Source organism: Scyliorhinus canicula, chromosome 12 (genome assembly GCF_902713615.1).
Source record: "Scyliorhinus canicula chromosome 12, sScyCan1.1, whole genome shotgun sequence".
NCBI lineage: Eukaryota > Metazoa > Chordata > Chondrichthyes > Carcharhiniformes > Scyliorhinidae > Scyliorhinus > Scyliorhinus canicula.
This window is the reverse complement of record NC_052157.1, coordinates 100,065,377-100,089,417: the sequence shown is the minus strand read 5'-3', so window position 1 is coordinate 100,089,417 and position 24,041 is coordinate 100,065,377. Positions and strand designations below refer to the sequence as shown.

Genomic DNA, 24,041 nt, shown 5'->3' with positions numbered 1-24,041 from the left:
CTTCCCCCCTGTGTCGCCTCCACTGCCCCCAGATCTTGAGGGTGGCCGCCACCACCGGGCTCGTGGTATACCTCGTGGGAGGGAGCGGCCATGGTGCCGTTACCAGTGCCCCTAAGCTTATGTTGCCGCAGGACGCCCTCTCCATGCGCTTCCAGGCTGCCCCCTCCCCTTCCATCATCCACTTTCGTACCATCGATGTATTTGCCGCCCAGTAATATCCTGAAAGGTTGGGTAACGCCAGCCCTCCACTATCCCTACTCCGCTCCAAAAAGACCCTTCTAACTCTCGGGGTGCCATGTGCCCACACATACCCCATGATACTACTCGTTACCTTCTTGAAAAAGGCCCTGGGGAGGAAGATGGGCAGACACTGGAACAAAAACAAGAACCTCGGGAGGACCGTCATTTTAACTGACTGCACCCTCCCTGCCAGCGACAGCGGCACCATGTCCCACCTCTTAAACTCCTCCTCCATCTGCTCCACCAGTCTGGAAAAGTTCAACTTGTGTAGGGTCCCCCAGTTCTTTGCCACCTGCACCCCCAAATACCTAAAACTTTTAACTGCTCTTTTGAAGGGGAGCCTCCCAATTCCCTCCCCTTGGTCTCCCGGGTGTATTACAAAGACCTCACTTTTCCCCAGATTTAATTTATATCCCGAAAAGTCCCCGAACTCCGCTAGTATCCCCATTACCTCCGGCATTCCCCCCTCCGGGTCTGCCACATACAACAACAAATCATCCGCATAGAGCGAGACCCGATGTTCCTCCCCTCCCCTTGTCAGTCCTCTCCACCCCCCTGAACCCCTCAGTGCCATCGCCAACGGCTCAATCGCTAATGCAAAGAGTAAGGGAGATAGGGGACATCCCTGCCTAGTACCTCGATGGAGCCCAAAATATTCTGACCTCCTCCCGTTTGTTACCACACTTGCCATCGGAGCTGAATAGAGCAGTTTTACCCACTTGATAAATCCCTCCCCAAACCCAAACCTTTCCAACGTCTCCCACAAGTATTCCCACTCCACCCTGTCAAATGTCTTCTCCGCGTCCAGCGCTACCACTATCTCCGCCTCCCCTTCCACTGCTGGCATCATAATCACATTTAACAATCTCCGGACATTTGTGTTAAGTTGGCGTCCCTTCACGAACCCCGTCTGGTCTTCATGGACTACCCCTGGCACACAGTCCTCTATCCTGGTTGCCAGGACCTTTGCTAACAGCTTGGCATCTACATTTAAGAGGGAGATAGGCCTGTAGGACCCGCACTGGACCGGGTCCTTGTCCCGCTTCAAAATCAAGGAGATCAGGGCCTGCGACATTGTTGGAGGCAGAACCCCCCCCTCGCGCGCCTCATTGAAGGCTCGCACCAGCACTGGACCCACCAAGTCCACAAATTTCCTGTAAAACTCCACCGGGAACCCATCCGGCCCCGGCGCCTTCCCCGCCTGCATCTGGCCTATCCCTTTAATTAGCTCCTGCAGCTCTATCGGCGCCCCCAACCCTTCCACCAGCTCCTCCTGTACCTTTGGGAACCCCAATTTGTCGAGAAAGTTCTTCATTCCCCCTCTCCTCTTCGGCGGTTCAGACCTATACAATTCCCTATAGAAGTCCCTAAAGACCCTATTCACCTCTTGCCCCTTCTGCACTACATCCCCACCCCTCTCTCTCACTCCCCCAATCTCTCTGGCTGCATCTCGCTTACGAAGCTGGTGTGCCAGCATCCTGCTCGCCTTTTCCCCGTACTCATACGCCGCACCCTGCGCCCTTCTCCACTGCATTTCCGCCTTCCTAGTGGTCAGTAGGTCGAACCTGGCCTGCAAGCTACGCCGCTCCCTTAATAGCCCCTCCTCTGGCGCCGCCGCATATTTCCTATCTACTTCTAGGAGCTCCCCCACCAGCCTCTCCCTTTCCTGCCTCTCCTTCCTCTCTCTGTGTGCCCTTATGGAGATCAGCTCTCCTCTAATCACTGCTTTCAAGGCCTCCCAGACCGTCCCCACCTGCACCTCACCTGTGTCATTCGTACCCAGATAGTTCTCAATGCCCGTTCTCACCCTTCTGCACACCTCTTCGTCCGCCAACAGCCCTACATCCAGGCGCCACAACGGGCGTTGGTCCCACGCCTCCCCCATGTCCACGTCCACCCAATGTGGTGCATGGTCCGATATCGCAATGGCCGAGTACTCCGTGTCCTGCACTCTCGGTATCAGCCCCCTGTTCAATACGAAAAAATCGATCCTAGAGTACACTCTGTGGACGTGGGAGAAAAAAGAATACTCCCTCGCCCTAGGCCTACCAAATCTCCATGGGTCTACCCCTCCCATCTGCTCCATGAACCCCCTTAACACCTCTGCCGCTGCCGGCCTCCTATTCGTCCTGGAACTCGATCTATCCAGCCCAGGGTCTAACACCGTATTAAAGTCCCCTCCCATGATCAGGCCCCCTGCCTCCAGTCCCGGGATGAGGCCCAGCAGGCGCCTCATAAAACCCGCGTCGTCCCAGTTCGGGGCATACACATTTACCAGTACCACACTCTCTCCCTGCAGCCTACCCCTCACCATCACGTACCTGCCCTCCTTGTCTGCCACCACCTCTGCCGCCACAAACGACACTCTCTTTCCCACCAAAATCGCCACCCCCCGGTTCTTGATATCCAAGCCTGAGTGGAACACCTGTCCCACCCACCCCCTTCTCAGGCGGACCTGATCTGCTACCCTCAAATGAGTCTCCTGCAGCATTGCTACATCAGCCTTCAGTCCCTTCAGGTGTGAGAAGACCCTTGATCTTTTGACCGGCCCATTCAGCCCCCTTACGTTCCACGTGATCAATCGGGTCGCAGAGCGACCCGTCCCTACTCCCTGTCGATTAGCCATGTCTTGTCCCTTGCTCGCCCCGGGTCATCCCTTCTTTTCTGACCCGCTTCCCATAGCGATGGCCCCCCCCCCCCCACCCCCCCCGGCTCTCCCCTTCTCGTCCCTGGTCTTTCTAACAGCAACCCGGTGTCCCCCCCCAGTCCCCCCCCCCATCCCCCCCCCCCCCCCCCCCCTGGCTAGGACCCCTCCTAGCCGCGATGTACCCCACATCGTACTCCCGAGAGTCAGCTGGTCTCCGCTGACCCGGCTGCTCCTGCCACATTCCGACTCCTCCCGGTTCACCCCATCTGCGCCCGTGAAAGATCCCCTTAAAACCCCCGAGAAAGACCCGCATAATCAACCCGCTCCCCCCCGTCCCGTCTCCCCAACTTAACGATATAAATACAAATACCCAATGGCAACTAAATACATAAATACTTAACTACATACTTAAATAACAAAATAATTAACTAACTATCAACTAACAGTGTGCCCAACCATCACCCTCCATCAAACAGTATAAATAACCGCAGATAACCATAACCCGAAAAGAAAAAAAAGAACAAAAACCCCCCCAAGCACCCAAAGAAAAGGGTAAGAGGGGTAAATAACTAAGGGAAATTGGAAACGGGAAAAAACACCCCATAAGAAGCCAACGACCCACAATAGAGATTTCAACAGTACAAATATACAGAAACACCCAACAACTCGAAACCTTCAAAATATTCAGAAAAGTCAACCGTTCGAGAAAAAACACCCCAAACACTCCACGAAACTGTTACCCAGTTCCGACCTGGCCTGAAAAAGAAAAGGGCCACTTGCACAATCAAGAGTCCCCCGGCGGCTACGACCGCCGGTGCTCCCAGGTTTTAGTTCGTGTCCAACTTTTCCTCTTGTACAAAGGTCCAGGCCTCCTCTGGGGACTCGAAATAATGATGTTGGTCCTTGTAGGTGACCCACAAGCGCGCCGGTTGCAACATTCCAAATTTGATCTTTTTCGCGTGTAGCACCGCCTTTGTCCGGTTGTACCGGGCCCGCCGCTTTGCCACCTCCGCACTCCAGTCCTGGTACACCCTTACCGTCGAGTTCTGCCACTTGCTGCTTTTCTCCCTTTTAGCCCACCTCAGGACTTTCTCTCGATCACTTAGCCGCTGGAACCGCACCAGCACCGCCCTCGGGGGCTCGTTTGCCCTAGGCCTCCTGGCCATGACCCGGTATGCCTCTTCCAATTCCAGGGGCGCCGGACCGGCCCCTTCCCCCATCAGGGAGCTCAACATCTCCGCCACATATCCCGGGAGATCCGACCCCTCCAGGCCTTCTTCCAGGCCCAGGATCCTCAAATTTTTCCTCCTCATCCGAGTGTCCAGCTCCTCGAAGCGGCTCTGCCACTTCATGTGGAGTGCCTCGTGCACCTCCACCTTTGCCCCGATGACTGTGGCCTCCTCCTCCCTCGCGGCCATCTCCTGCTGCAGATCTTTAATCGACGCCTCTTGGATCGCCTGGGCTCCCACCAACCTGGTGGCCGTCGCGTTCATGGACTCTAAGAGTTCCACTTTCATCTCCGTGAAAAAACGGAGGAGAGCGGCCTGCTGCTCCTCCGCCCATTTCTTCCACTCCTCCGGTGCACCGCCGGCCGCCATTTTGATTTTCTTCCCCCGCTTTTTTTGGGGAGCTGCTGCCGTTTTTCTTGCCGCTCCACTCCGGGTACCGACCATAAAATCGGTCTAGTTCTCCTCAGGGGACCTTCCCCCACCGGGATTCGTTTTTTCAGCGCCGTTGGGGCCCTCCAATTGGCCCAAAAACACCTTTGTTGCAGGAGCTTCCAAATGTGCGGCTTAGCTAGTCATAGCCGCAACCGGAAGTCCCCGCATCATTATATATTTAATGATAACACCAGTATGGAAACTAGCATTCTTAAATTTAAAAAATTACTTACAAGGAAGACCATGCAGTGGAGCAGTACGGTGTAGAAAAAGGCAATAGTCCGAGCCACTTTGTTTGAGAGGATGACACGTCCCTTAAAAAAAACAGAGGCTGTTTAGATTGTTCAAAATGAAAGATTCCAACTCCTTTTGCAGCATTAGTAGATGTACTCACCATGCTCAGGGTGGCTTTATCCCAGGGACTAAGACTCAAGTATCTGCGTTGACGTTCCTACACACAGCACCAGAAGAAATACTTAATGAGACTGGACACCAAACATTTTGTATATCTTTTGTGATTAAGTCATTTTCAGTCAATATTAAATGATCATTAGGAAACAAGAGACATGCAAACATTTGATGTAATTTGTGGCGAAGGAAGTTAATGGCAGGTGATATGAACTTTGAAGCGATACCCACACTTTTCTTGAAAAGTGACCAGAAAAATGATTGAGTGCTGATGAAATACTAAGACGTGTAGCTTGCTTTGGGAATATACACTGTCAGTATTCATCCCACTGTGGCCTAGAGCAGGTGCAGCCAGCACCAATCTGAGTTCACTTCAGGTTCAACGCAGAGCGCAGACCAGGAGCAACACCAGGCATACCTAAAAATAGGGTCTCAACCTGGTGAAGTTACAACACAGGACTACTTGCGTGTCAAATAGCATAAACAGCAAGCAATAGACAGAGCTAAGCAATTCAGCAGATCAGATCGAAGCTCTGAAGTCTTGCCACATCAGGTGATGAATGGTGGTGGACAATTAAACAACATTCCAGGGGTTACCACTGATTAGAATCTGAACTGGACTAGCCATATTAATACTGTGGCTACCAGGGCAGGTCAAAGGCTAGGAATCCTACGGTGAGTAACTTACCGCCTGACCCCCCAAAGCCTGTTCACCATCTACAAGGCACAAGTCAGATGTGTAATGGAATATTCTCCACTTGCCTGGATGAGTGCAGCTCTAACACTCAAGAAGCTCAACACCATCCAGAACAAAGCAGCCCACGTGATTGGCACCCCTTCCACAAACATTCAAACTCTCCACCAGTACGCACTGCAGCAGCCGTGTGTGCCATCTACAAGATGCACTCAGGCACTCACCAAGGCTCCTCTGGCAGCACCTTCCAAACCCATGACCACTACCATCGAGAAGGACAAAGGCAGCAGATACCTGGGGAACACCACTGCCTGCAAATTCTCTTCAAGCCACATATCATCCGGATATGTAGAAATATATCGCCGTTCCTTTACCGTCGCTGAGGCAAACTCCTGGAACCCCTCCCTAACAGCACTGTGGGTGTACCTACACCATGTGGCCATATGGACTGCAGCGCTTCCAGAGGGCAGCTCCCCACCGCCTTCTCAAGGGCAATAAGGGATGGGCAATAAATGCTGGCCTAGCCAGTGAAGCCAACATCTTGAACATTAATTTTTAAAATTACCACGACACCATCATTCCCCAGCGATACTGCAAAGACTATGGGCCTCGACAACAGTCCAACAATAGTACTGAAAACCTGTGCTGCAGAACTTGCCTTGCCCCTAGCCAAGCTGTTCAGTGCAGCTACAACACTGACATCTATCTGGCAATCTGGAAAAATGCTATCCACAAAAAACAGGACAAATCTATCCCGGCCATTATCTCAGTCTCAGGACACAGCCACAGGAGTTCCTCAGGATAGTATTCTTGGCTCAACTGTGCCGCCCATCCCTGATTACAGTGCCTGAATTATATCAGAAGCCCAGTTACATATTTCAATGAGACTTTTGCCTGCCTGAAGCGAAAGTTTCACACTCCCCCCGAAACCTTGGAATTAAATTCCTGACCAGTCAGAGCGGTTAAACTGGCCTCAAGATGTCAACTTTCTCGGTGTACGATAAGCAGGCTGGATACTGGTGTGAATGACACTGGGTTGACTTTAACAATAATGGATTGTTTTCCATTACAACCAGAAAAATTGACAACTTTGCTCTTGCGCATCTAATCCATTCTGAGTGTTGGAAGGACCTACCTTTCTGCTGAAAGAGGCAAAGGGATCCAAGCGTTCTTCATACTGAGAGGAGTAACGCATCTCAGTGTCATCACTGCTCACACCCTGTGAAGTCAATCATCAACATCAGTTAACAAGGCATGTTCTGACCTGTATTCTTACCGCCATAACTTTTCTTGGGCCCGCCTCCGGCCCATGCGCCGCGCCATTCTTGGCTCGCCTCTTGGCCACCTCCACCCCTGACCTCCTCTCCATTACCTACTTCGAATCCCCCCACGTCAGCAGAGTAACTCCCCTCCCCTAGCAACATCCCCCGATAACCCACCCCTGCCATCCACTGACTCTATTCTCCCCCCCCCCCACTAGCTTGCGTCCGCGGGTCCTTTTTTCGAGACCAGCCCCTGATCCCTCGCGAAGTCCATCGCTTCTTCGGGCTCGGAGAAGTAGTGGTGTTGACCCTGATGCGTAACCCAAAGACGGGCCGGGAACAGCAGACCAAACTTCACATGCTTCTTGAACAATACCTCCTTGACATTCTTAAAGGCTGCTCCCCGCCGAGCCACCTCCTGGCTTAAGTCCTGATAAATGCAAAGAACACTATTATTCCACATGCTGCTCCTGGCGCTCTTTGCCCACTCCAGCACCCGCTCCTTCTCCACAAACCTGTGGAACCTGATCACCATTGGACAGGGGGGACCCCCCGGACGCACCTGTCTCGCCTACACTCTGTGTGCCCCCTTCCAGCTCCGGCGGTCGCGGAAAGGCGTCAGCCCCCATCAGCGGCACCAACAGGTCAGCCACAAGCGCTGTGGCATCAGCTCCCTCAGCCCCCTCCGGGAGGCCGATGATCCTCAGATTTTGTCTGCGGGCTCTATTTTCCAGCTCCTCTACTCTGTCCAGCAGTCTTCTCTGTCTCTCCTTCAACCCATCGACTTCTAGCGCAGCAATCGTCTGCGCATCCGCCTGCTCCACCACCGCCTCTCCCAGCTCCTTAACTTTTTCATCCTGGGCATCCAGTCTCTGGTTCAGCTGATCCACTGCCTTCTGAAGTGGGTCCAAGTTATCCTGCTTCAACGACTCAAAACTGTTTTTAATAGCCTGCAGCATGTTTTCCAGCGTTTGCTGGATTGCTGGGTCCGAGGTCCGCAGGTCCGCCATCTTGGTTCCCGGGTCAGCTTCCCCTGCACCTTGTCCCTTCCTCTCCCGTTTTCGCTCTCCCGCAGTTCCATACAGCTCTGCCCGCTCCTCAGCACCTCCGTGGCCGTCCTTTCAGCGTTCCACAGTCCCGCAAAACCGGGGAACCAGGTCCTCAATCCCGCCGGAGTAAGCTCCACCGGATGTGCGGCTCACTCACTCATCGCCGCCACCGGAAGTGACCAACCAAGCCCAATACTGACCTGAGCTCTGACACAGGCTCCAGAACTTCCTTAAATGCTCAATCTTTCCCTTCCACAGGAGATAAGCAGTGATTCTGGGGCCTAGTTACTTCACGCTTGGTGCCTGAAAAATGCACTTGCTCCACTTCAGACGCAGTCCTGCTTCTGCAAACTTTAAAAACTCAATCCAGGTTGCTGAAGTGACCCTCTTCAGTCTTCCCTATAATTAAGATGTCATCCAAGTAGACGGTCACCTGAGGAATGCCTTGTAACAGGTTGTCCATCATCCTTCGAAAGATCGCCAGACTTGAGGAAAAGACCAACGGATTGTACTGAACCACCCTTTATGCGTGTTGATGGTCACGTACTGCTTCAAATCTTCCTCTGGCAAGAGTTGTTGATATGGCTGGCTAATTTCCAATTTTGAAAACATCTTGCTTCCCACAAGAGTTGCAAACAAATATTCCATCCTAGTTAATGGATAAGCATCTAATCTGGAAATCTGGTCAATGTTGAGCTTGTTGGGCCCCGGACCGATGTACCGGCTGAACCAAGATTACGGCTTGATATCCTTTGAAGTTGCCGACCATCTCAAATCACGAATTGTAACTTTATCTTTAAATTCATACACTCTTGCTGAAAACATGGAATTTCCTTAATTATGCCTGACCCGGGCCCCCCTATTCCACATCCTTCCACTACCTCCCCTGCTTCGTCCCTTTTCATGCACTGCTTATTTGTGTCCTGTTCTCTTTTTTTTTCTTATTCCTTTTTATTACTAAAACAATTGTCTGTGTTTGTTTCTTTATTGCATTTGTATTTGATATAGGGGGCCCACTTCATCAGGGGCCCACTTGCCATCGGGCAAGCTGACACCCTGGCCAGTCCGCCACTGCTTGTAGCCACCACATATGTGCACCATCCGTACCATCATTTTTAAGGACAGGAATGATTGGAGGTGCCCAATGAGAAAACTGAATAGGCTCAATGGTTCCAAGCTTTTACATGCGTTCCACCTCTTCCTCCACTTTCCTTCTCATGGCATAGGCCACTGTCCTGGGCTTGAAAAAACACGGAGTAGCCTGAGGATTAATGCCCAATTCACAGTGGTACCACGCAATGTAGCCAGTTAATCCTTGAACATGTCTGAATATATCTTGCCAACATCCTCAGTCACATTTGTGTGTGTAATCATACCCTACTTCATTGTAATTTTGCTGAGCCAGTCACGCCCTTTCCCTTTAACCACATGAAGACGTGCCCTTGCTTCATGTCTGTTATACTTTTAAAAAATATATATATTTTTATTCTCCTTTTTCACATTTTTTACACCCACCAACAAACAATAATCAACACCAAATATGTCAATCCCCATAACAATAACAACGATCCCATCCTCCCACCAACCCCCAAACATCAGCCCGCATGTTAACATAAACAAATGACAAAAAGGAATCAGGGATTACCCATAGTCATCTTTAATATACACAGCACCCCTCCCCCCAACCCTCCCAACCATTCCCCCCCCACCCAACTAATGTTCAATGTTATCCAGTTCTTGAAAGTGCATAATGATTAATGCCCATGACTTGTAGAACCCCTCTGAACTTTCCCTCAGTTCAAACTTAACCTTCTCAAGGGTCAAGTATTCCAACAGGTCCCCCCGCCACGCCAGGGCACAGGGCACAGTTAATATGGACTTCCAGTGCCCTGAGCAAAGATATGGCTCACGGAAGTATGTCCTCATTTTGATTGCTGCCGGAGTAAGGGCTGGTGCTCAATTAGAGTCTCACGTGAACATAGAACATACAGTGTAGGAGGCTGTTCGGCCCATCAGGTCTGCACCCTAACCCTGTAACCCAATAACGCCTCCTAAACCTTTTTGGTCACGAAGGGCAATTTAGCATGGCCAATCCACCTAACCTGCACATCTTTGGACTGTTGGAGGAAATCGGAGCACCCGGAGGAAACCCACGCAGACACGGGGAGACCGTGCAGACTCCGCACAGACAGTGGCCCAGCAGGGAATCGAACCTGGGACCCTGGAGCTGTGAAGCCACAGTGCTACCATGCTGCCCTGCAGGCAGCACGTGAACTTGTAGGTCTCTTATTACGGTCGCAGAGGTGCCAGTGTCCACTTCCATCTTGTTTTGCTTCCCATCCACCACCACTGTAGTATGAATAAGCTCTGCTCATGCCTCATTAACATTATACTTGTACGTATGTTCCTCTGAACTTTGCATGTGATGCTTAGCTGCTTCATTTGAGATTTTCTTGCTCAGCCTTTCACACACCTGCATTTCTTCACTAAGGGCTCCTTCTTGTTGCATCAGTGACAAACAATGCTCACAAACCTGGACCGAAGCTCTCACACCGAAAATACTTCACTGCTTTCACTTTTTTTCTGGAAGCTTCTTTCTGTCCTTGATGTAGCTGGACACCACCATTAGTCCACTGAATCTGTCTAGCACCGATAGCAGTCATTTCCAAAAGATGAGAAATTTCCAGAGCCTTCTTAAAAGTCAATGTCCCCAACCCAAAGATTTACAGCCAAGGTGGATTGGCCACACTAAATTGCCCCATCGTTGGAAAAATGAGTTGGCACTTTAAATTTTTTTTAAAAGGAAAAAAATAAAAATAAATTAAACTCTGACTGCCCTAAACAAAGTGCTGCTAATTTGAAATCCGTCGAATAAAGCATTCGGCAACTCGCTGAATGCAGCCTTGTGTAGCCACGCTGAACATTGAAATACTTTGTTTTCTTTTCTTGCTATTTTCTCCTTGTTGCCAAAAAGATGTGGTAATTTGAGACCACAAAGTATGTAGTCTAATGTGCTGCTTAAAATAAACTACTTTTTTTTTCTTTTTTTAAATTTAGAGTACCCATTATTTTTTCCAATTAAGGGGCAATTTAGCGTGGCCAATCCACCTACCCTGCACATCTTTGGGTTGTGGGGGTGAAACCCACGCAAACACTGGGAGAATGCGCAAACTCCACACTGACAGTGACCCAGGGCCGGGATTGGAACCCGGGTCCTCAGCGCCGGAGGCAGCAATGCTAACTACTGTGCCACCATGCTGCCCCTAAATAAACTATTTTTTAATGTAAATAAACAACAAAGTTTAACAATAACAGTAACTCAGCAAAACAGCAGTAACAGTAATAACTATGAAAACAGGAGCTCTGGTAAAACAGGTCTTACTAACAAGTCTTGCAGACTGAAAAAGCCCCCCAAGCCTGCACATGCTCAGAACTCTCAACAGATGCCATTAAATAATTACATAGGAGAAAGAACATACTACACTCAAAATTACACTCCGCCTTGTCCACATAACCCTTGTTTCCCGTACTGATTAAACATCTGCCCATCTTAGCCTTGAACATGCTTTTAAAAAATAAATTTAAAGTACCCAATTCATTTTTTTCCAATTAAGGGGCAATTTAGTGTGGCCAATTCACCTACCCTGCACATCTTTGGGTTGTGGGGGTGAGACCCATGCAGACATGGGGAGAATGTGCAAACTCCACATGGACAGTGGCCAGGGACCGGGCTCGAATCCAGATCCTCGACGCTGTGAGCCAGCAGTGCTAACCACTGCGCCGCCCTAGCCTTGCACTTAATGACTCAGCCTTTACAGCCCTCTGCGGTAAAGAATTGGCAGATTCACTATCCTCTGAGAAAAGAAACTCCTCCTCAACTCTACCTTGATTGGGTGACCCCTTACCCTGAGATGATGCCCTCTGGCCCTCAGCCATCTAAGATGGCCACCTGCAAAGGACCATGGGAATTATGACCAACCCAGGACTCAAGACAGATACACAGCCTATGTGTATCTAAAGCACAAGTAACCAAACCTGATCGAAACCCCCGCTCGTTTACATTTCAATGGCCCATTTTCCCAGGACAATAGAACGGCAATCAAGCAACCGGTACAGTCACAGACTGATCGGCGCCATTCCCCTTACTCAGAAAGCACAATTGCCAAGGCCAATGACCGCTGAGGACCCGCCCAGCTACCAAGGCACCGGCCCCTTTATTGGCTGAAATCGAAGAGAGTGATCAGAGCCCTGTCGAACTATTGGATCCAAGGTTAGGACTGCCCCAAAGAGGGCAAAATCCCAAGGGGATAAAAGAGAGCGGAGCCATGTGTTCTTTTTCTCTTGGATTCGGCCTTGCCTAACCCAATTGCAGCAGGAACAGTCAGCTAAGTTCAAGACCAACGATCGCTACCTGACGGATGAGCCCGGCAGAGAGAGAGCCACTTTCTTCAAACCAGCCAAGTGAAATCCAGATAAAGGCCTTTACCTATTTGTACAGTGCCGGTTGCCCTTAAGTTAAGTATAGGTTATTGTAGCTGATAGGTGCAGTTTAACTCGTAGTAGATACTGTGTTTGCATGTTGAGATAACTCTTGTGTATGTAAATAAACTATCTTTTGAACTAACTGGTTATGTGGTCATTTGATCGATATCAGGGAAAGGCTTGTGGTTCAAGATGAATAAATAGAGCAACAATTCTCCCACAAGGGGAAACAAAATATATTACAATAACTGAGTCCATGATCAGATCATGTCAATTTTACTCTTAATGCATTGTAATAGGCATTCCTCCCAAGGCTAGAATGAACCTGGGGCCTTGGAGCTGTGAGGCAGCAGTGCTAACCACTGTGCCACCATGCGGCCCCTTGTAACTCGTGGAGGATGTGGCAATGAAAGGGGGAGAATGAAAGGAACTGCAAGTCAACAGTATGGTGCTCTTTCCAGGGCCAATGCAGACTCGATGGGCCGAATGGCCTCCTTCTGCATTGTAAATTCTATGATAAAGCAGTTTGTGGAGGATGTAAGGAAGAGGGAGTTGTGGATAAGAAAATTGGGGGTGGGGGTAAGAGAAGCTTATTCCAGGGGTAAGAGGCTGCAAGGTGTAAAAGTGGAGGAAATGATTGTGATGGATCTCTTGATGATCAAAGACTGGGAAGGATTGAGTATTTGTACTTGCACGGTAAAGAGCGTTTTTTGATGTGGGTGGGTAATGGTATATAGGGTGATAGTTTCCCATGGACGTGGTTTGATATACAGGGTGATATTTCCCATGGGCGGGGGTTGATAGATAGGGGTCACAGTTTTCCATGGGTGGGGGGTGTTATATAGCGTGACAGTTTCTCATGGGTGAATGGTTGATATACAATTTACAGTGTAGAAGGAAGCCCATTATACCCATCGAGTCTGCACAGGCCCTTGGAAAGAGCACCCTACTTAAGCCCACACCTTCACCCCATCCCCTATCCCAGTTACCCCACTAAGGGCAATTTAGCATGGACAATCCACCTAACCCGCACATCTTTGGACTGTGGGAGGAAACCGGTGCACCCGGAGGAAACCCACACAGACACAGGGAGAATGTGCAGACTCCGCACAGGCAGTGACCCAAGCCGGAAATCGAACATGGGACCTTAGAGCTGTGAAGCAACTGTGCTAACCACTGTGGCTAACCACTGTGCTGCCGTGCAACCCCGTGTGGGGATTGATATATAGAGTGACAAATTTCCCATGGATGGCGTTGATATATAGGCTGATAATTTCCCATGGAGGCGGGGGGGGTTGATATATAGGGTCATAGTTTTGCATGGATGGGGGGTTGATAATTTCCCATAGGTGGCGGTTGATATATAAAGAGATAGTTTCCCACAGGTGGAGGTTGATATATAGAGATAGTTTCCCACAGGTGTGGGTTGATATATAGAGAGATAGTTTCTCATGGACAGGGGATGATATATAGAGAGATAGTTTCCCATGGGTGGAGGTTGACATATATCGCGGGTGAAAATTTCCCATGCAAAGAGGTTGATGTACAGAGAGATAGTTCCAATGGATGGGCATTGATGTATAGGGAGACAGTTTCCCATGGGTGGGGGTTGATATATAGGGTGATAGTTTCCCATGGACGGGGTTGATCTGTAAAGAGACAGTTTCCCATGGGTGGGAGTTGATATAGGGAGAGAGGTCCTCATGGGTGAGAGTTGATAAATCGGGTGACAGTGTCTCATGGTGGGGGTTGATTATATAAGGTGACAGTTTCCCATGGGTGAAGGTTGATATATATAGGGGATAGGTTCTGATGGTTGAAGGTTGATATATATAGGGGATAGGTTCTGATGGGTGAAGGTTGACAGTTTCCCATGGCTGAGGGTTCATATATGTCGGGTGATAGTTTACCATGGATGGTGGTTGATAGTTTCCCTGAAGAACATAAGAACTAGGAGCAGTAGTAGGTCATCTGGCCCCTCGAGCCTGCTCCGCCATTCAATGAGATCATGGCTGATCTTTTGTGGACTCAGCTCCACTTTCCGGCCCGAACACCATAACCCTTAATCCCTTTATTCTTCAAAAAACTATCTATCTTTATCTTAAAAACATTTAATGAAGGAGCCTCGACTGCTTCACTGGGCAAGGAATTCCATAGATTCACAACCCTTTGGGTGAAGAAGCTCCTCCTAAACTCAGTCCTAAATCTACTTCCCCTTATTTTGAGGCTATGTCCCCTAGTTCTGCTTTCACCCACCAGTGGAAACAACCTGCCCGCATCTATCCTATCTATTCCCTTCATAATTTTATATGTTTCTATAAGATCCCCCTCATCCTTCTAAATTCCAACGAGTACAGTCCCAGTCTACTCAACGTCTCCTCGTAATCCAACCCCTTCAGCTCTGGGATTAACCTAGTGAATCTCCTCTGCACACCCTCCAGTGCCAGTACATCCTTTCTCAAGGAGACCAAAACTGAACACAATACTCCAGGTGTGGCCTCACTAACACCTTATACAATTATAGCATAACCTCCCTAGTCTTAAACTCCATCCCTCTAGCAATGAAGGACAAAATCCCATTTGCCTTCTTAATCACCTGTTCCACCTGTAAACCATCTTTTTGCGACTCATGCACTAGCACACCCAGGTCCCTCTGCACAGCAGCATGTTGTAATATTTTATCATTTAAATAATAATCCCGTTTGCTGTTATTCCTACCAAAATGGATAACCTCACATCTGTCAACATTGTATTCCATCTGCCAGACCCTAGCCCATTCACTTAACCTATCCAAATCCATCGGCAGACTTCCGGTATCCTCTGCACTTTTTGTGTTACCACTCACCTTACTGTTGTCTGCAAACTTGGACACATAGCCCTTGGTCCCCTACTCCAAGTCATCTATATAAATTGTGAACAATTGTGGGCCCAACACTGATCCCTGAGGGACACCACGAGCTACTGATTGCCAACCAGAGAAACACCCATTAATCCCCACTCTTTGCTTTCTATTAATTAACCAATCCTCTATCCATGCTACTACTTTACCCTTAATGCCATGCATCTTTATCTTATGTAGCAACCTTTTGTGCAACATCTTTTCAAAGGCTTTCTGGAAATCCAGATATTCCACATCCATTGGCTCCCCGTTATCCACTGCACTGGTAATGTCCTCAAAAAATTCCACTAAATTAGTTAGGCACGACCTGCCCTTTATGAACCCATGCTGCGTCTGCTCAATAGGACAATTTCCATCCAGATGCCTCGCTATTTCTTCCTTGATGATAGATTCCAGCATCTTCCCTACTACTGAAGTTAAGCAAACTGGCCTATAATTACCCGCTTTCTGCCTACCTCCTTTTTTAAACAATGGTGTCACGTTTGCTAATTTCCAATCCACCGGGACCACCCCAGAGTCTAGTGAATTTTGGTAAATTATCACTAGTGCATCTGCAATTTCCCTAGCCATTTCTTTTAGCACTCTGGGATGCATTCCATCAGGGCCAGGAGATTTGTCTACCTTTAGCCCCATTAGCTTTCCCATCACTACCTCCTTAGTGATAACAATCATCTCAAGGTCCTCACCTGTCATAGCCTCATTTCTATCAGTCACTGGCATGTTATTTGTGTCTTCCACTGTGAAGACCGACCCAAAAAACCTGTTCAGTTCCTCAGCCATTTCCTCATCTCCCATTATTAAATCTCCCTTCTCATCCTCGAAAGGTCCAATATTTACCTTAGCCACTCTTTTTTGTTTTATATATTTGTGGAAACTTTTACTATCTGTTTTTATATTCTGAGCAAGATTACTCTCATAATCTATCTATGCTTCCACCACCTCACCTGGTAGCGTGTTACAGATATATCCACTGCTCTCTGGTTTAGCTCACTGGGCTAAATCGCTGGCTTTTAAAGCAGGCCAGCAGCACGGTTCGATTCCTGTACCAGCCTCCCCGGACAGGCGCCAGAATGTGGTGACTAGGGGCTTTTCACAGTAACTTCATTGAAGCCTACTCGTGACAATAAGCGATTTTCATTTCATTTCTCTGTGCAAAGAACTTCCTTCGCACATCTGCTCCAAACTTTGCCCGTTGCACCTTAAACTCCCTAGTAATTGACTTTTCCACCCTGGGAAAAAGCTCCTGACATCCACTCTGTCCATGCCCCGCATAATTTTGTAGACCTCTATCAGGTCGCCCCTCAACCTCCGTCGTTCCAGTGAGAACAATTCAATTTTCTCCAACCTCTCCTCATAGCTAATGCCCTCCATATCCTGGTAACAAATCTCTTCTGTTCCCTCTCCAAAGCCTCCACATCCTTCTGCTAGTGTGGTGACCAGAACTGAACACTATATTCCAAGTGGCTCAGGTTCTATACAGCTGCAACATGACTTGCCAATTTTTATACTCAATGCCCCGGCTGATGAAGGCAGGCATGCCTTCTTCACCTGCATTGCCTCTTTCAGTGATATGTGGACTGTACACCCAGATCCCTCTGCTTGTTAATACTCTTAAGGGTTCTGCCATTTACTGTATATTTCCCATCTGTACTAAACCTTCCAAAATGCATTACCTCACATTTGTTCGGATTAAACTCCATCTGCCATCGCTCCGCCCAAGTCTCCAAAGATATTAGCTGTCTCTTTGACAGTACCATCGCTATCTGCAATTCCTTTGTGTCGTCAGCCAACTTACTAATCAGACCAGTTGGATTTTCCTCCAAATCATTTATTTATACTACAAACAGCAAAGGCTCCAGTACTGAACCCTGCGCAACACCACCAGTCACAGACCTCCATTCAGAAATGCACCCTTCTACTGTGACCCTCTGTCTTCTGTGACTGAGCCAGTTCTATATCCATCATTTTTTAAAAAACAAATTTAGCGTACCAAATTATTTGTTTTTCCAATTAAGAGGCAATTTAGTGTAGCCAATCCACCTAACCCAGTGTTCTTCAAAGTCGGGAGCGCGACCCGCAGGTGGGTCGTGGGCGGGTGTTGGGAGGGTCGTGGAGCCGTTGTCCGCGGCGCTCCCGAACGCGCAGATCCCCGCGCAGCAGCTGCGTTTCACAACGCTGGCTGCAAGTTCAAAAAAAATTCATAGGCATTGCATATTTTTAACATGTTCGCAGAATGCACATGCGCGCACGATGATTGGCACGCATGCGCAAATGTGCATGCACGCTGGTAATCGGGCACGCATGCGCAGTGCGGCCGCTATTTTTTTAAACAGTTGCAGCTTTTTGTTTTACAAGTTCTGTAGTGGTTTTTATTCATTTATTTTATTCATTTAATTTTTATTTTTTTCATTTATTTTACTCATTTTATTTTTTTACAAGTTCGGGGGGGGTTTTATTCATTTATTTTACTCATTTTATTTTTTTTTTTACAAGTGCAGAGGGGGGGTTATTTGATAAAATTTGACAGGACAAAATTCAGAACTTTGGACAGATGGAGACTCCATACTTTCTGACACTGGAAGGCTTCACCTTCATCCAACAGGTTCCATTGGAGGAGCGTGTACGAGGGCCAAAGGGACCCATAATCATTTCCTCTATTTTTGTCAGCAGCAAACAAGGTAAGAGAAAATGGTGGGTCGCGAAGGTCGGCCGGCGTGGGCCCCGAAGGTCGGCTGGCGTGGGCCCCGAAGGTTGGCCGGTTGGTAAAAATGGGTCCCGGGAAAAAAAGTTTGAGGAACACTGACCTAACCTGTACATCTTTGGGTTGTGGGGGTGAAACCCACGCAGACACGGGGAGAGTGACTCAGGGCTGGGATTCGAACCTGGGTCCTCAGCGCCGCAGTCCCAGTGCTAACCATGGCGGCACCCTGTTCTATATCCATCTTGCCAGCTCACCTCCAATCCCGTGTCACTTCACCTTCTGTACCAGTCTGCATGAGGGACTTTGTCAAAGGCCTTACTGAAATCCATGTAGACAACATCCTACCTTCATCTTTGTCGCTTCCTTGAAAAACACGATCAAGTTAGTGAGGCATGACCGCCCCTTCACAAAACCATGCTGCCTCTCGCTAATACGTGCACTTGCTTCCATTTGGGAGTCAATCCTGTCTCGACTAATCCTCTCCAATTAATTTCCCTACCACTGACATAAGGCTCACCGGCCTGTAGGTTCCTGGATTATGCTTGCTAGCCTTCTTAAATAAAGGAACAACATTAGCTATTCTCCAGTCCTCGGTGATCTCACCTGTAGCCAGTAAAGATACAAAGATTTCTGTAAAGACCCCAGCAATTTCCTCTCTTGCCTCTGTCAATATTCTGGGGTAGATCCCATCAAGCTATGGGGATTTATCGATCTTAATATTTTTCAAGACACCAAACACCTGCTCCTTTTTGTAGACTATCTACACACCCTTCCCCAGACTCATCATCCACCAAGTCCTTCTCTTTTATAATAATAATCTTTGTTGACACAAGTAGGCTCACATTTCTTGTTTAGAAACTTTTATTGAGGTATTTATGGTTTTATAACAACAAGATGAAACAGTGTACGTGAAAATATAAACATAGTGCAAAAGCTGTCTTCCTCTCTCACAGGTCCCACCTTTACTAACCCCCTACTCTGAACTGAACTAAACCCTAACCCCGCCCACCCTTATGACGGTTAATTTCCCTCAAAGAAGTCGACGATCGGCTGCCACCTCCGGCCGAATCCCAACCCTCTCAAAACTAACTTGATTTTCTCCAGACAGAGAAAGCTAGCCATGCCACTGAGCCAGGTCTCTGACTTTGGGGGCTTTGAGTCCCTCCAAGCTAAGAGTATCCATCTCCGGGCTACCAGGAAGGCAAAGGCCAGAACGTCTGCCTCTTTCTCCTCATGGATTCCCGGGTCTTCCGAAACTCCAAAAACCGCCACCTCTGGACTCGGTGCCACCCTTGTTTTTAACACCTTGGACATGACATCCGCAAACCCCTGCCAGAATTCCCTAAGCTTCGGGCATGCCCAGAACATATGGACATGGTTTGCTGACCCTCTCGCACACCGTGCGCACCTATCTTCCACCCAAAGAACCTGCTCATCTGGGCTACTGGCATGTGAGCCCGGTGAACAACCTTAAACTGTATCAGGCTGAGCCTGGCACATGTTGTGGACGTGTTGACTCTACTCAACGCGTCCGCCCAGAGACCATCCTCTATCACTCCTCCCAACTCCTCTTCCCATTTGCGTTTGAGCTTCCTCTGATCCCATGAGTTCTTTGTAAATGTCAGAAACATTCCCTTCTCCCACCCACATTCCGTAAACTACCCTGTCCTGTATCTCCCTTGGCGGTAGGAGCGGGAAGGTTGAGACCTGCCTGCGTAAGAAGTCCAGCGCCTGCAGGTACCTAAACTAAGTTCCAATCGTCAATCCAAATTTCTCCTCCTGCTCCCTCAGGCTGGAAAAGCTCCCCTCTATAAACATATCTCCCCATCCTCTGAATCCCTGTTCTCTGCCATCTCCAGAACCCTCCATCCAGCATTCCCGGGGCAAATTGGAGACCAGACCGATGCTCCCTCCGCTCCCACGTCTCCTCTATTGCCCCCAGACTCTCAGGGCTGCCACCACCACGGGGCTGGTGGAGTACCGTGCCGGCAGGAACGGCAGAGATGCCGTTTCCAATGCCCCCAAACTAGTGCCCTTGCATGATGCTGCCTCTACTCGGCGTCTACCAATCGGGCCAAATTTAACATGTGTAGCCGTTCCCATTCCCGCGCCACCTGAATGCCTAGGTACCGAAAGCTTCCCCCTACCACCCTAAACGGCAGCTCCCCCAATCACCTCTCCTGTCCCCTTGCCTGGATCGTGAACATCTCACTTTCCCTCATGTTCAATTTATAACCCGAAAACTGGCGAAATTCCCCCAGAATCCTCATAATTTCTTCCATCCTTTCTGGTGGGTCCGAAATATACAGGAGCAGGTCGTCTGCGTATAGCGAGACTCTGTGTTCACCCCCCCCCCCCCCCCCCCCGCTTCCGGACCTTGAGGCTCTATGGCCAGCAGCAGTGGGGAGGGGGCATCGCTGCCTCGTCCCCCAGCGCAGCATAAAATAGTCCAATGTTAACCTGTTCGTCCGTACACTCGCCATGGTAGCCTGAAACAGCAATCTGATCCAGTCGATAAAGCCCCGTCCAAATCCAAACCACCCTAGTACCTCCCACAGATATTACCATTCCACCAAATCAAATGCCTTTTCTGCATCCATTGTGATCGCTACCTTCACGTTCCTACCCTTTGGGGGCATGATGATCACATTCAGCAACCTTCTTACTTTGGCCGCCAACTGCCTCCCCTGAACGAATCCCGTCTGGTTCTCCCCAATCATATTCGGAAAGCAGTCTACTATCGTTGAGGACAAGATTTTGGCCAACAATTTGGCATCTCGCATCTACATTTAGTAGGGAGATCGGTCTGTAGGACCCGCAAAGCTCCGGGTCCTTATCCCGCTTCAGGATCAATGAGATAGTGGCCTGTGACATCGTCGGGGGAAGCACCCCACGCTCCCTTGCCTCATTAAATGTCCTCATCAGCAGCGACCCCAGTATCCCAGAGAACTTTTTATAAAACTCCACTGGGTACCCGTCCGGCCCTGGGGCTTTACCCGTCTGCATGGCCTTCAGCCTTTCTATTTCTTCCAACCCGATCGGGGCTCCCAGCCCTTCTACCAACCCTTCGTCCACCTTTGGTAACCTCATCCCCTCCGGCCCAGCTGGGGGTTCGGACTCATACAAAGTAAAACTTCTTAAACGCCTTATTAACTCACGCTGAATCTCCGACCACGTTCCCATCCCCGTCCCTTACTTTCCCAATCTCCCTGGCTGCCTCCCTCTTTCTGAGCTGCTGCACAAGCATTCTGCTGGCCGTTTCTCCATGTTCATATATCACTCCCCAAGCCTTCCTCAGCTGCTCCACCGCCTTCCCTGTAGTTAACAAGCCAAACTCTGCCAGTAGCCTTCCTCGTTCCCTTAAAAGCTCTGCCTCTGGGGCCTCCGCATAACTCCGGTCGACCTGCAGTATTTCCCTTATCAATCGGTCCGTCTCTGCTCGGTCTGCCTTCTCCCTGTGCGCCCGCATCGAAATCAGCTCCCCTCTAACCACCGCCTTCAGCGCCTCCCAGACCACCGCAGCTAAGACTTCCCCCGTGTCATTAACTTCCAGATAGTTCTGAATACATTTCCTCAGCTGCCCACACACCTCCTCATCAGCTAAAAGTCCAACATCCAGTCTCCAGTGCGGGCGCTGTAGGTCAACCCAGTGTGGGGCATGATCCGAGATCGTGATCGCTGAGTATTCAGTGTCCACTACCCCCCTCAGTAAAGCCCTGTTCAGGATAAAAATGTCAATCCGGGAGTACACTTTATGCACCTGTGAGTAGAAGGAGAACTCCTTCACTCTGGGCCGCCCAAATCTCCATGGGTCCACCCCCACCCCCCTCCCTCCCCATTTGCTCCACAAACCCCTTTAGCTCCTTTGCCATTGCTGGCACCCTGCCTGTCCTTGAGCTCGACCAGTCTAGCCCTGTGCCAACGACTGCGTTAAAGTCCCCCCCCCCCCCCCCCCCCCCCGCACTTCCAGTGGTGTTTGGTGAGCGGGTCGGCCGCATCGGGAAGAGCACCTGCCGGTGGCCACTATTTGTGGCGCTTTCGGGGGTTTCCCTGATTCTTCGCTCCCCCTCCCCCCCACCTATTATTGGCGGCCTTTGGGGCCGTCCTGGGTAGCAAGCGGGGCCGGTTTGAAAACCAGCGAGGAACCCCATCCAGGTGTCGGGCAGCTGGTGCTGAGGCGTCGGGCCCAGCGCGCGCGGAGGTCGGAGCAGCGAAGGGCGGAGCTAAACGGAGGCAGAGGCGACAGGCCTGAAGCCAGGGCGCGATGTGGGTGAGATATCCCACATCGGATAGCTCCTGCCTAGAATGTGGTGAGAAGATTGAAGTCCGGTCATAGGGAAATGCTGGAGGAATACAAAAAAGAAGAGAAATGAGTTTTAAAGAAATTTGGTGAAAGTTTTTTTCCCCCTTTTTTTGAAGGAAGGAAAAAAAAGTTTTTTTTTTTGTTTTTTCTGTAAAAAAAATAAGAAAACAAAGGTTGAAGAAGGAGAGAAGGGTGAAAAAAAAGGAAAAATAATAAGCCGTTAAAGGATGCGAAGAGCAGCGTCAAAGAAGGGAGGAAACGCGGGCTCGCCGTTGAATGAGGGGACGAGCAAGTGCTGACAAGATGGCGGATGCCGGACCGCATGGTGGGGCCGCACTACTTATGGTGGAGAAGATGACCGGAGGTGATGGCGGTGGAGCTGGAAAAGCAGTTTGTGAGGCACTTGGAGGCTTTGAGGAAGGAGGCGGCAGTCGCATTGAAGTCATTGGTGGAGGAGGCAATCGCCCCGGTGAGGGTGGCGGTGGCAAAGACATCGGCCGAGGTGAGAAAGCAGGGTGAGAAGATGAAGGAAGTGGAGGAGGCCGTGTCGCAGCACATTGACCAGTTCAACTCGATGGGGGACGAGCTGCGGAGAGTGATGGAGGTCAACAGAGGACTCCGAGCAAAGCTTGAGGACTTGGAGAAACGCTCGAGGCGGCACAATCTGAGAATTGTGGGCTTGCCCGAAGGGGCAGAGGGTCCAAGGCCAACAAAGTACTTTCTAAGACGTTGGCGGAGCTGATTAGGGAGGGTGAGAACCCCTCTCGGTACGAACTGGACCGAGCTCATCGGTCATTAAGGCCAAAGCCCTTAATGACCGAGGAGCCGCCAAGAGCAGTAATTATCTGTTTCCATAAGTACTGCATGAAGGAGAAGGTGTTAAGCTGGGTGAAGCAGAAGCGCGAGGTGCAGTGGGATGGTGCCGGAGTTCGGATCTACCAGGACCTGACGGTGCAGTTGACAAAAAGACGAGCGGCGTTCGGGCGAGTGAAGGTGGCACTGTACAAGAAGGGGGTGCGATTTGGTATGGTATACCCGGGCGAAGCTGAAGGTGACGTATGATGCCAAAGACTTTTATTTCGAGACAGCGGAGGCGGCTGAAGCGGTCGTGAGGGCAGAAGGCTTGGGACAGACGTGAGGAGCAGAGCTGGAAGAGAGACTGTGGACTGTGATTGGGGGGCTGGGAAATGTATAAATGCTATAACTTTCTTTTTACTGACGTGTACTGTAATTTACTTCTCTTCACATTGTTACAGAGTTCAAGTTATTAGTTGGGTTGATTGGCATTCTGTGTTGCGATGGTTATATATTATTTTAGTGAATTGTATGGGTTGGATTGTTGTTTTTGTTTTTTCTTTCTCTGGGACTGGGTGGGAGGGGACGGTATACCTTGGCGGGGGGAGCCACCTGCGCTAGCTAACTAAAGTCGGCTAGTGAACGGCGGTGAGGTCAGAGGAGGGCTGCGGACATTGGAGCCTGGTTAGCAGGCTTCAATGGGCCTATGAGGTGAGCGAGGGGAGGGGGGGATTGATGCTGGGAGATATTTTTGCGAGAGGAAATGTAGGGGGGGGGGGGGGGGTTTGGGAGGGATGGAAGGGGTTCGATGATAATAATGGATCGGGGCGGGTCAGGCTCATGGGGCAGGGCCCGGTGGTATGATGCTGGTGGATAAGAAGGGGAGGGGGGGGAAAGAAG

The 24,041-nt window shown here is 49.7% G+C and overlaps 1 protein-coding gene across 1 annotated transcript in view; it reads right to left on the bottom strand.

The window, feature by feature from the left end:
* The window catches only part of LOC119974568 (protein CASP-like), a 794,954-nt gene that overhangs the window by 12,851 nt on the left and 758,062 nt on the right, over positions 1-24,041 (bottom strand). Inside the window, exons 19-21 of the mRNA XM_038813573.1 lie at positions 6,786-6,869; positions 4,943-4,999; positions 4,782-4,862 (exon numbers count right to left, since the gene is read on the bottom strand). Coding sequence (XP_038669501.1) covers positions 4,782-4,862; positions 4,943-4,999; positions 6,786-6,869 — 222 coding nt within the window. The remainder of the gene's footprint in view (positions 1-4,781; positions 4,863-4,942; positions 5,000-6,785; positions 6,870-24,041) is intronic.